The sequence below is a fragment of the Diplotaxodon limnothrissa genome, linkage group LG2 (genome assembly GCF_057381915.1).
Source record: "Diplotaxodon limnothrissa isolate DT_005_m linkage group LG2, D_limnothrissa_male_GT1.1, whole genome shotgun sequence".
Classification (NCBI taxonomy): domain Eukaryota; kingdom Metazoa; phylum Chordata; class Actinopteri; order Cichliformes; family Cichlidae; genus Diplotaxodon; species Diplotaxodon limnothrissa.
This window is the reverse complement of record NC_140597.1, coordinates 20,009,102-20,020,131: the sequence shown is the minus strand read 5'-3', so window position 1 is coordinate 20,020,131 and position 11,030 is coordinate 20,009,102. Positions and strand designations below refer to the sequence as shown.

General features: G+C 37.7%; 2 protein-coding genes across 2 annotated transcripts; one reads left to right on the top strand and one right to left on the bottom strand.

Moving 5' to 3' along the window:
- Positions 1-251: 251 nt before the first annotated feature.
- Positions 252-5,348, bottom strand: LOC146638356 (uncharacterized). The gene is made up of 4 exons (XM_085364027.1): positions 5,022-5,348; positions 4,849-4,929; positions 3,184-4,277; positions 252-354 (listed from the first exon to the last, which is right to left on the bottom strand). Exons 1-4 carry the CDS (start codon positions 5,346-5,348, stop codon positions 252-254), a joined length of 1,605 nt encoding a protein of 534 aa, XP_085220153.1.
- Positions 5,349-8,267: 2,919 nt separating this feature from the next.
- Positions 8,268-10,469, top strand: LOC146638355 (uncharacterized). The gene is made up of 6 exons (XM_085367914.1): positions 8,268-8,537; positions 8,626-8,845; positions 9,167-9,390; positions 9,566-9,713; positions 9,819-9,928; positions 10,161-10,469. The coding sequence occupies exons 1-6, from the start codon at positions 8,268-8,270 to the stop codon at positions 10,467-10,469; spliced, it is 1,281 nt and encodes a 426-aa protein (XP_085224040.1).
- The last annotated feature ends 561 nt before the right edge of the window (positions 10,470-11,030 follow it).

Genomic DNA, 11,030 nt, shown 5'->3' with positions numbered 1-11,030 from the left:
TTTCATCCTAAAGTACGTTTCACAGGCAGTTCTGTAACACAACACCAGGTTTCGGGCCTTTGTACATATTACACTTACAGTAAACATAAAACACAAATGCCAGACCAGCAGTCGAGTGAGTGCAGTCACTAATAAACAGTAAAAGCCCAGGCTCACACCAAGCTGAGGCATATGGCAAACTGTAATGGGTATGCTTTTCTTGAGTCAGCTAATTCAAACACCCCCGTCCTAGATATGGTTGGTTTGTTTTTTTATAGAGCTGCATCTCTCTCCTTGTTGATGCAGTCATAGCCGGCATACCTGCATCGGTTTGTGCCAAAAGTAGTAGCTGCAGCCACTATGAGCACTTTACAGCTGATAGCACAGAGGCAATATTCAGGAAGGAGCTTTTAGAGGATGCTTATGTGAAGCCTCTAATGAAATAGCTGGCTTCATCTTCAAGGATTTGTTTTAACTGCACAGTAACTCAGAAAATGTAAAATTCCTGCCGCAGTATTCAAGCGGAGAAGACATTCTGAGTGTGTCTCCTACTTTGAGTTTATCCTTGGATGTGTGTGTGCACATTGTCAGTTGTGGTTGTTGTAAACAGTCGGTTCATAATTAGTGAATATTATTTCAATGTGGAGAAATCAAGGTAATTTGAATAAAACATTTACTTAAAAGCTAAAGGATAGGCTTTGCAGATTTAATCTTATTAAAAATAAGCATGTCGTGCTATGAAGGTATTAGAATAGTAAGAACAGGATTCCACAAAGGTCACTGAGGCAATGTCAGTGCTAAAAGCTACCAAGTGAAAGAAAAAGAAAAAAAGAATATGAAAAGTAGAAAGTGTGATGATGGCAAAGAGTTTTTCAGTCTTTCAGTTGTCTTGAAAGGTTTAGAAGTTAGCGTTATAGTTCGGCCTTTTAAATCAAAAAGAACTCTGAGCTTTGATAAAATAGGAAACTAGAAATTACAAAGTAATGACAGAGTGAACCAGCCAGCCAACACTGCAGAATGATAACGAATGAGACAGTTCAGACAAAAATACATGACATGTTAAAGCTACAGGAGCAAAGAGTGCTCCTCTCCCTGCTATATATAGCTGAGACATGCAATGGGTAAAGTAAGTATTGATTACATCACTAATTTTCTAAGTAAATATATTTTCTAAAGCTGCTGCTAACATGATGTTGGTAACAACCCGTCCACAAATGACGTTATGCACAACCAGTGTTGGGAAGGTTACTTTCAAAATGTATTCCACCACAGATTACAGAATACATGCCCAGAAATGTAGTTTGTAACATGTTCTGTTAAGTTACTCAATGCCAGCTAACAATGTTAGCTCGGTGGTGAGGAGCCTTCAGTAACAGTAATGAATCACACAGCAATAGTACATCGAAGATACTGAAGTGGCACATAACCCAGGTAGCTAAACAAGGTAGTTGCAGCAGGCTAATGGTAATTTTTTAAAAAGAACTTTCCAGATGTTTCTTTAGGTTGGAGTCTTTTGACGCTGAGAGCAGTTTGGTTGCTTCACTGCAAAAAACGATTTTCAAGAAAGTAAAAAAACCCTTGTTTATGGACATTTTTTCTTATTTTTTGTCTAAAAAGAAAATATATTCTTAACAAGCAAGTTTTGCACAAGAAAATAAATCTTATTCTAGGAAAATATGTCTAACTTTTCCTTAAAAGGATATTTCAGCTCATCTTGAGCTTTATTTACCAGTTACAAGGTATGAAAACCGTTTGGTTGAAATTCCCTAATAAAAACAAGATTATTTTTCTCATTTCAAGAGTAAGGCCACTTAAACAGCTGCTCAGTTTAAGAAATGTATTTATTGACACTAAAGTGTAATAAAACTGCTGTCAAGTTTGACAAAACATGCACAAAAGCTGGAACTAAAAGCACATGATAAACATGAAATACAGGCCCATTTGAAAAACAGAAACGGCATAACTCATTCACTTTAGGCCATGTCAAACAGATTAATAGATCAGCATCAGACAAGTATCAGTACACATATCTTCACTGTGGCAATGCTACAATCGCATTCAACTGTCAGATTTGATAGAAAACTCAACAACAAAACTGTCCAAAACAATAACCTGATAATACAGTTCATGCATGTAAAGCAGTGTGCCTTTTATAAAACATCTGTTGAACTCATGTGTAGTCCAATTACATCACACAGGTAATATTTCATGACTGCATATGTCATATCTTTGTGTGTGAAACTGTAATATGGAGTGAAATCCATAAGATTATCAGCGGATATCAGCTCCGTTGCTTGTGCCATGTTTGGAATCTCTATCTTATATGACATGTAATCTTTGTCATAACAAATGGTATTGTGCTGCTGGAATTCAAAACAGTACAATGATGAATTGATCACATAGATATTTTTCACAAGCCCAAATATAGGTAAACCACTAGAACCAACAGCACAAACAATTAATGACCTATCCCTTATGTATTTGTTACCATTTAGATTAAGCCATTTAACAGTCACTGCATGGTTTACTTCATCATTTCCAAGGAAGGCCCTCATTTTTTCTTTTAAGTATGACATTATGCTTACTTCTGAGGTTGGTCCTAATGTGCATTCATTGGAAAAAATGGGGTGATCAAAACTATCCACATTCTGACAACATTCATACATTTGATTATGCTTTATTAAAGATTTGCAAACATTTTTAAAATTTATTTTTGACGCCCATTGTTTGAAAAAGCAATGTTTCGATTCAAATCTCATGCACATATGACGGACCATTGGTCCCAAACGTTTAATTTGGCTTGGTGTATGAATCAAATAATGTTGTTTTGGTGTGATGTTGTTATATGGGAATAGGGCTTTCATGTGCTTCAAGTGCTGTTCAATGAGGATTTTCAACTTGTTAATAGTCTGCAGACTGATGACAGGAGCAAGTAAAATCTGAACTATCTCAATGAGTTCAAGAATGAATGCGTAGTGTTCAGTACCTTTGGCTGCATCAATCAGAAATGGCAAAATTTTCAGAAGAACAATCATTTGCCCCGAGGACTGCTTCAACTTATTGTCACTGGAAGCTAATGTACTGTAGGTAATAACACTTGGTTTATCTCTAATATCAACTGGAGAGTATGGGAAACCAGTCACTGCAGCATTGAAGAGATCTAAGTCTAGCTCTCCCATGAGAACTAAGTGTTTCAACACACACTTTATTTCTAATGGAGCAATCCCTTCAAAAATTACATGCATCATGTCTTGGGGTGTTTGTTGGATCAAGTTGAATGCTGGGAAATTAATAAGTTTGCTTCTTCTGTTTATTCCATATGTTGTTTTTAAGCTGCTTCTTAGATACTCTGTGTTGGCCTTCTCAATTTCGCTACATTGCCGGACATGTCGTTCAAATGTCCGTTCCTCAAAGTTATCCTCATCAAAATAAATTTGCATGTCCTCAAATGAACATTCACACTGCCTGCATTTACTATGAGCAAACCCAACACCCTCTTTAAACCCGCAAAGCTCATGTTGCGCCAAAGTGTCTCCACATAATGAAACTAATGCTCCAAATATTTCACGTTCACCATTTCCAGTTTGAATTTTAACTCCATTATATAGCTTCACTAAGTCCTCATGCAGCCTTTGCAAGATTCCATCTACACCACATTCAGAAAGCGCACTCTTTTTTGCAATGGCAAGTAGACGAATGGCAGGTAGTTTTGATCGATATTTAGGATTAATGTTTCCCAAAGTATAATAGAACATTACCAACTTATTTTTGGAGGCATGAGACCCAAGTGGGTTACAAATTTCAATTTCATCTGAGTAAAGGATAATCTGTAAGGCAGAGGGGTGTGCAGAAAATAAACGGTGAGACTTCATGAGTTCTCCATCTATGATATCATATAAATACTCATTTCTCAAATTTTTCTGCTCATCTATCAATGCCAAAACTCTTGGATGGGACAATAACTGCTCCAAACTTCTGACAAGCGGAACATAATGAAAACATTTGGGCACAGTAGTGAGGAATCTTTTTTTCCCTTTTTTTCCCATGACAGCAGTATACCCAACACAAACCTCCTCGGACTCCACAAAATTGAAATTTCTCTTTATCACATCATCCTGCCTGTATGTTGTTGAAACAGAGGCAAATGGATCCTCAATCTGGTCGAAGACTGCCAAAACATCTTTTTCAAGTCCACTTCCATGATGCTGCTGGAAAACCTTTTGTACCTGACTTCTCAGATTATTGACCAACGATGCCTGATACTGTTGTAATGCTGCAACGACATCATTCACACCACTCTGAAAAACAGACAGAAAGGACAAACGACATCTTAGTTGTTTGCTATTAAAAGAGATTTATTTTTAGCGAATAGACAACTTATAATGTAAGGACTAATAACGTACGTAGCTCTGCAACCAAAAAAACTGCATAGAATTATTTGACTGTTTCTTATAGATTTTTTCCCTCACTGAAACTGAAGAAAAAAAAAAAATTTTAAATTCCTTCTCGGATTTCTTGCAAAACTCAAATTTTTAGTTTAATTAAGATTACAATTTTCCTTTTTAAACTGAGACTAAGAGTTAGGTGGCAGAGGAAGGCTTGTGATGGGAGCAACCCTGAAAAGGATAGGCGGAGGCAAATGGATGGATGGCTGGAGACTATGACTGCCTTAGTTTACCTAAGGCAGTCATAGTCATTTGTTGGAAAGTTGGAGGCACATACAAGTGATGCTCAGTTTTGCATAGTTACTATTAGGATAATCAGAATGAATTAAAGGTTGTTACAGTTTAGGGAAATTGTTAATAATAAATGATGAAAAAAAATAGAGCCACGTTAAAATAATCATTCTAATTTTGTATGAGCACAAACCTGTGAAAGACGATGTTTCTCTCTTGCAGTCAATACAAGAGCTGTTGCTTGTCTGGTAAGAACATCGTGGCAGGAGTCATCCTTCAGAAAAGAGAAATAAATATAGGAATGTTATAAACTGGTAAAATGTTTTATCAAAAGAAGTTGTTATTGTTCAGTAGTGATAGACTCACCATAGATTGGGATGATGCTACTCCATCTGCGAACCCGCTTGGACAAGCTGCTGAAATGTTTGGAGTCGAGGTATCATTGTTGGTCTGGGATGGAACAAGGGGCCTTTGCGAGATATGGGCACCATCATCGAAGCCAGAGTACAATGTCTTATTATTGTCAAAAGTACCAAAATGTTCGGGGCACACACTGTCTGGATCATGCTGTATTGTGTTTTGATCAATCACTGCATCTTCTCCTGAGTTCAATCTGGTGTCTACAGCTGCATCCATTGTTGGCTGGCTTGTTGGCTGGTTTTCGACCACTGGATCAGTCCTGTAGGCCCACATGTTACTCAGACTTCTGTTCTCCGCTGATGAGGGTTCCCTCCTAGAACTGCAATTGAGATTAATTGATTAATTGACTAGTTAAAGATATTAATTACAAGCTACACTGATCATTTCTAAATAATTCTATTCTGCATTTGATAATTTACTCCAAAATATGTATGTTTTCAGACTGAGTTTAATAAATTGTTACTAATTTATTGCTGATTGATATTTGGTAGCTTAACTGTAGTTTAAAAGCTTTAAAAATCCTCAAAAACCTAAACCTGGAAAGCTAAACTAAAGAACACAGGAAACATTGAAAATGTTGCAAAAACCTTACAACCTGGAGCAAGGAGCATGAGACATGAAAACCTGAGGGAGGGAACACAGATGACACAGAGGAGAAAATGCAGACGATCCGACAAAGAACAGAGGGAAGCACACACTAAATATACACACACACAGGGAAACGAGGAATTGGCAGACAGGTACGAAACACAGCTGACACTAATCAGATGAGAAGAGACCAGGGGGAAGGGCAACAGAATACACTGATGCAGGGCATGGGACTATCAAAGTAAAACAGGAATAAACATGAACATCAAACCAGGGACACTTGACTCAAGACAAGGGAGGCACGGAGAACACCTAAACACAGGAAATAATTAACAAATAACCAGGAAACTAACTGAAACAATGAATATTAATAAACACAAACAACCAAGGAGACTCTGGACCATGCCCATTGGTTTATTTAAAACAAAAGTAAAAAAAATAAATAAAAATGGTGTTTTCTCTATTAGGAGAAATTAAGCACACAGAAAAATTGTTTAGAAATAGCATTGATGTGGATCATAAGGAATTAGCATTAACATATCTACTGTTAAGCCGTAAACACAAGTAGGAATCTAACATGAATACTTTATATGATTATTTTCAAAGATATCAAAGTATATAGTCAGTCTCACCTCACAGATTTTTGTGTCCTAGTCGATCCGCTGCATCGTCCATTGCCAAGGTGGTCGGAGTGTGTTCGACGAATGTGATACCAAAATGAATTGTAAACACGATATTCTTTGACACATCCATCTATGCCACAAACTACACGGAAATCTGGACTATGGCTATGTGCAGAATTAATATGACTCAGTAAGGATTTGAGGGTCAGACCCACAAAAACGAAGCAGATAACACAGCGCCAAATCATTTTGTTTCACTGGTCTGTGAACCGTTTCTCCCATAAAGCCAAGATGACCAGGATTATTCCATTAAGGGGTAGGAATGGCTATCCTAATTCGGTGCCTTATAACAGCTGTACTAAGTAATAGTACCGACATGTCAGTATTTACTTAATATAATCTAACTAAATAGTTAAATCTTTAAATATATAGAATTTTATAGATATAAAACAGCGAACTAAACCATTTCTGTACACAACCCCATACTCCTGAGTTGGTACAGTCCAGCTTCGCGCCTCAAATTTGGATTGCAGGATTAGTAATATTTTTGGGTCCGGGATACAGTGGTACAGTGTGAAGAAATTAAGGCATGCTATGGAGAAACTGGACGAAATAACAATTGCCACCCTGAAAGGTATGTGACTGTTTTGTTTTTTCTATGTTTTGTGTTCTGCTATGTTGCATGGTAATTCGCTAGCATGGCAGGCTATACCCGGTTGTTAGCTTAGCTTGTGCGGTTAGCTTAGTTGCATTAGCATATTTAAATATGCTAGTGCTATTACACTACATACATGGGTATTTCTGAAAACGGAGATTTTCCGTTTTCATTTTAAAAATAATCCCGTCCACACGGAAACGCAGAAATGAAGGAAAACGCTGCTAGGAACATGCCAAAGCAACAGGTGGCGATATATTCCTAACCGTGTAGAAATGTTGGCCAATCAGAAGTCTAGAAGCCTCGGTGGGAAATAGTAAAGAAAGATGGGGCATAGAAGCAGAACCCAGTCTGGAGGGACAGTAACTGTGTATATGTAAGTATTTAAACACTGCAGAGAGTACAATTAACAGTAACAGTATTGTAGAAATTCATTTCACCGAAACAATAACGTGGCGCACAAGGCCCACACCTTTGACGCTGCGTTTTCTCCGTTTTTCTCGTCCACACCTAAATGCAAAAAAGGAGTTTTCGAAAATATCCACCCTGGCAAGCGTTTTTAGAAATCTCCTTTTTCAGTGACTGAAAACGCTGTTTACGTGTGGACGAAAGGTGCAAGCGAATCACAAATATAATACTTTTTCCAGTCAATGGGAGGAAGGTAATTTAGAACCTGTGGAGCAGTCAGGAGGGAATATAATGGAATAGAGTATTGTTTTTAAATGGTAAATATTAAATTATGTTTCTTGTGCATCCTGTTTGTTACCCAAGCAAAGCTGTCAGCTGGCTTGCACATGAGGATGATGCAATGTAGTGATAATTGGAAACTCCTATTGCAGAAGCAAATGTTGGAGAAGACCTGCTCTCATCACTTTCACGAGATGACATCAAAGATCTGTTTCCTGGTCCTGAACATTTCCTCAGGCGTCGGGCTCTATGGCTTGCAGTGCACAAATATGAAGAAGTAAGTTCTGTCCTATCGCTGTGTGACAAAACTGAGAACACACCAGCTTGTTTTATGCAGTTTCAAGTAATTCCACCAATACTCACTTAACAGATAGACAGTAGAATCTTCTTTAGTTTTGATTTAAATCAAGTGGCCCACACATTTATTAAATATACATATTTTTTATTGTTCAACACTTTACTGATATTTTGTTGTACTTTCTTTCATGTGTAGAGACCTAAAGTTCTTGTGCAATTTTATGTGAAATTAGCCCCATGTACACTGTATTTTAGAACAAGACTGCTGCTGAAAAAATGCTAACAACTACTGGAGATGGTGACTTCTCCAGAGAGGAACCCAGCACTTCTAAGTTTGTGACTATGTCCAACCCAGAGTACATAGTCTTCACAGACAGTGAACTTGAGCAAGCTCGACATTCCTACTTTGAAAAGAAGCGGCTGGGGACAGAGTGTGCTGAACCTTTGTCAAAGGAACTCTTTTGTCGACTTGTAAGAAACACCATGACAAACATGATTTCGATAGCAAGAGCAGCTGAAGACTCCAGATACCCCAGCAAACATGAGGTTGATGCCATGGCAAAGCGATTAATGGAGTACTACCCAATGCTTAAAGAAACGTGTGGTGAGTGGGTAAGTAGCATTTGCTCAATACCACTCTGTGTTAATCATGAGTGATGTATCTTATCATCTTTTAATTTTTACCGTTTGTACCTGTTAGGAGCATGTTGCTAAAAAGCTAATGAAGAGACTCTCCAATGTCAAAAGTCCAAGGAAGGGCAAAAAACCTCCTGCGAAGAAGCCAAGAAAGGATGGGAATGAAAGCGTTGCAAAAAGTGACAGCAGTGGGGAGTCCAGTGCATCAACTATTATTCTAGATAAATCACCAGTTAGATCGATGGGCACCCCAGTGCACCACCAGGATGGCAGTGATGAAGAATGTAAGTATAATATAATGCACCCTCTTATTACAGCCTGAGTGTAAATGTGGTTTGGACGATCCTTTTTTTTTTTTTTTTTAAATTCTGCTAACAATGGAACACAACTACTTCACTGTTTATCTTGGAATCTTTGTGTTCCATTTAATAGTGACAACTTCACAGGATTAATGAACAATTTTAAGATAGGTGGTTAGTTAATTTGTTGATCTAATTTACAGAAATATTTTGGTATTTTTGTATTATTGTTTTGCACCAATAACAGATATATAAAGCCTTACTGTGGCAATAAATGATTTACACACCTCTGCTCTGTGTGTTTAGCTGGTTCAGCTGACTTCTTTGACAGCCAAAAAACCCAGGCAAGACACTACAAGACACTTCAAGAAATATACAAGACCAAAAAACCGAACAAAGCTGCTGTTACCCAACTGCTGAACCTGGAGTTTGAGTCTAGAAGACAATTCATTAACTCTGATGCTATAAAGGAGCAGGACAGAGCAGTGAAGATACTAGAGGCATATCCTTGTTTCAGAGAACTGGACCATGTAAGCAGCACTTATTTCTTTTAGCCATCCTGTTATTCCTTTGGGGACATTTTGATATGATTTTCAAATTTCTTAAATACTGGCCCTCATGTTTAAATTGTTATCACTTATTGTCAAGACCAGATACAGAGCTAGACAGATCTATCTCAGTTGGGTTTCTGTCTGTATTTTTCAGGTCCTTGATGAGCTGCGGAGAATTATTCAACCATCCAACTTGAAATACATTTCTGAGATGAAGGATAGATGGGAAATCTTCTACTCGAAGGTGCAGTTTTATGGTGTCATGAAGAAAGTTATGAAGCCGCCAAAAACTTTGGATGGAGGTAATGCTACAGTATCTTGATTTGTCTACATTTATGCTTTGCAGATTACATTATTTGCAATGCTTAATGGTGTTGCCCTGTCTTATTTTTCTTTTTTCAAACCAGTGGAACATGCAGCAGCTGTGTTCAGAGCCCTTCCCGTGCTTTTCCCTTCCAGCACAGTACCACCTAAGAAGCTGGGCATCTGTAGTGAGGCTTTTTTCCATGTCCTAAAGGTAAGGCTGCAATATTCTATGTGTATATATTGTTGAATTTTGCAGTTACTCATGTTTTCATTTTATATATTTTACTGTGGAGTCAGTCAAATATTCTTAAAGTTCAGATCCCCATAACATGTTGATGTTAATAAAACCTACAAAAAAAGTTGATCTATTTTAAACTGTAATGCAACTCAAAAATTGTATTTCTTACGGTCTTGTTCTAATCCTCTTTTTTTCTGTCATGTAGACTTCAGAAGACCCTGAAGGCTACCTGCGTCAGCGACCCCTGGCTTGTCCAGTTCTGCTTGTCTCTGAAGGCAACTGCATGATAGCTGTTGGAACCACACCAGTGAGCACTTTTGACCGGAAGGATCTTAATGAGGGACTGCTCTATCTGATGGCATATTACTATGCCCTCCACCTCACATATCCAAAGTGCATTTCCACGCTGCTGTCTGTCTTGCAAACTGAAATACTCAAAGACTCCATCCATGACCGAGATTCAACCCCCTCTTACAAGAAGGCGCTTGGTGAGTGGAAGTCATTCATTGAGTGAGTCTCTCAGATGACAGACTCCATCTGCCTTGTTTATCAGACTCAGTGTTGGTCAGTGAGGTTGTTTTTTTTCTCTCTAGAAAAGTTGTTCAAATGTAAAACACATGTTTGTTTGTGTGGTCGTTAAACTTGTTCTTCTAAAATGTTATGTAATATAGGATTTGAAATAGTGATTGTTTTAAGCTTCAGCAAAATTTATTTTTGATACCAGCCATGAGTGTGTTATACTGTTATTATTCATGTTAAGAGTATCTGGAATATGCACTTCTTATATTGGCCATGTTACACAGTACCCTGCTGAAATGTATAATTTTAGACATGATTCTCCTGGAACAGACCTCAGTGAGTTACTGACCCATTGCTGTGTCAATAAAAGCGCAAAATCTAAGAGTGCTTTTGCTGTCTTAATTTAAGATGAATTCCCTTATTTTTAGTAGCTTTTTGAAGAGATGGTGTCTTATTCTCAGGAATTTTTGCTGATTATTGTTCTCAGAGTCGAAACATAATTCTTATAGTTAGCTCAATCAAGAAAGAAACAATTCAGTTTTAAGAAAATTTGTCC

Coding starts and splice junctions, on each gene's coding strand:
- LOC146638356 (XM_085364027.1), bottom strand. CDS start 5,348: ATGTGGGCCTACAGGACTGATCCAGTGGTCGAAAACCAGCCAACAAGC. Junction 4,278..4,848: donor AGAAACATCGTCTTTCACAG/GTTTGTGCTCAT, acceptor TCTGTTTTTCAG/AGTGGTGTGAATGATGTCGT. Junction 355..3,183: donor ATTGCTCCATTAGAAATAAA/GTGTGTGTTGAA, acceptor CTGTGCTATCAG/CTGTAAAGTGCTCATAGTGG.
- LOC146638355 (XM_085367914.1), top strand. CDS start 8,268: ATGTCCAACCCAGAGTACATAGTCTTCACAGACAGTGAACTTGAGCAA. Junction 9,714..9,818: donor GCCAAAAACTTTGGATGGAG/GTAATGCTACAG, acceptor TTTTCAAACCAG/TGGAACATGCAGCAGCTGTG. Junction 9,929..10,160: donor CTTTTTTCCATGTCCTAAAG/GTAAGGCTGCAA, acceptor TCTGTCATGTAG/ACTTCAGAAGACCCTGAAGG.